General features: G+C 50.9%; 1 protein-coding gene across 1 annotated transcript in view; it reads left to right on the top strand.

The window, feature by feature from the left end:
- The window catches only part of PSMA5 (proteasome (prosome, macropain) subunit, alpha type, 5), a gene marked incomplete at its 5' end in the record, with an annotated part of 9124 nt that extends 8761 nt beyond the window's left edge, over positions 1 to 363 (top strand). The window contains one exon of the mRNA XM_009876091.1: positions 76 to 363. Within this exon, the coding sequence (XP_009874393.1) occupies positions 76 to 153 (78 nt within the window). The remainder of the gene's footprint in view (positions 1 to 75) is intronic.
- Between the last annotated feature and the right edge of the window lie 368 nt (positions 364 to 731).

Here is a 731-nt window from a genome sequence, read left to right as displayed (position 1 = left end):
CAGCTGCTCCAGCTGTCCCCTGCCCCTAGCTGTCACTTCACATGTCGCTTAACCCCTTGCTCCTTCTCTTTTCAGCTTGCCACGGTGGAGCCTGGCATGAAGTTCCACATGTACACGAAAGAGGAGCTTGAAGAGGTCATCAAGGATATTTGAAAAGGAGAGAGACTCCCTCAAAGGCTTATTTCCCCCCCATCCTGATTGAAGCGAACTGGCTCACGGTTCCTCCCACCACCTGTGATTTTATTTTCCAGCAGCATCTGTAATTGCTCTTCTTTAGAAGGCTCTCGAGGTTTTTTTACAGTTTCTGTACATAACTGGTCTCGACAATAAGAGGAAATGAGAATAAATCATTTTGTTACTCTATCCTGGGTCCCTCGTCGCGGAGGTTTGAGGTAGGGGGGGACCGTGTGGAGCTAAAATCCAGGGTGGCCGAGGGCAGGATCCACTGCCAAGGGCTGTGGCGCCGGTGCCAGGCATTTCGGTCCTGCCAGGCTGTCTGTGGCAGGAGCCGGTCTCCCTCTCGTGGAGAGCGCGGTGCTATCGCAGCTCTCTGGAATTTCACAGGAGCCTTGAAAAAAATCAAGATTTTTAGATCTGATCGTCCTCCGTTTGTTGCATTCCTCCTGTCCTCCAGTGTTTGGGGTTTTTTTTGTCTGTAACAGCTTCCTCAGAGCTCTGACTCCTTCCTGGGCAAGAAATCCATAACCAGGCTTTGGGGTTTGTGTTTCCTT

The sequence above is a fragment of the Apaloderma vittatum genome, unplaced genomic scaffold (genome assembly GCF_000703405.1).
Source record: "Apaloderma vittatum isolate BGI_N311 unplaced genomic scaffold, ASM70340v1 scaffold27159, whole genome shotgun sequence".
Classification (NCBI taxonomy): domain Eukaryota; kingdom Metazoa; phylum Chordata; class Aves; order Trogoniformes; family Trogonidae; genus Apaloderma; species Apaloderma vittatum.
The sequence above is the reverse complement of the archived record's forward strand: the minus strand, read 5'-3'. Positions and strand labels throughout refer to the sequence as shown.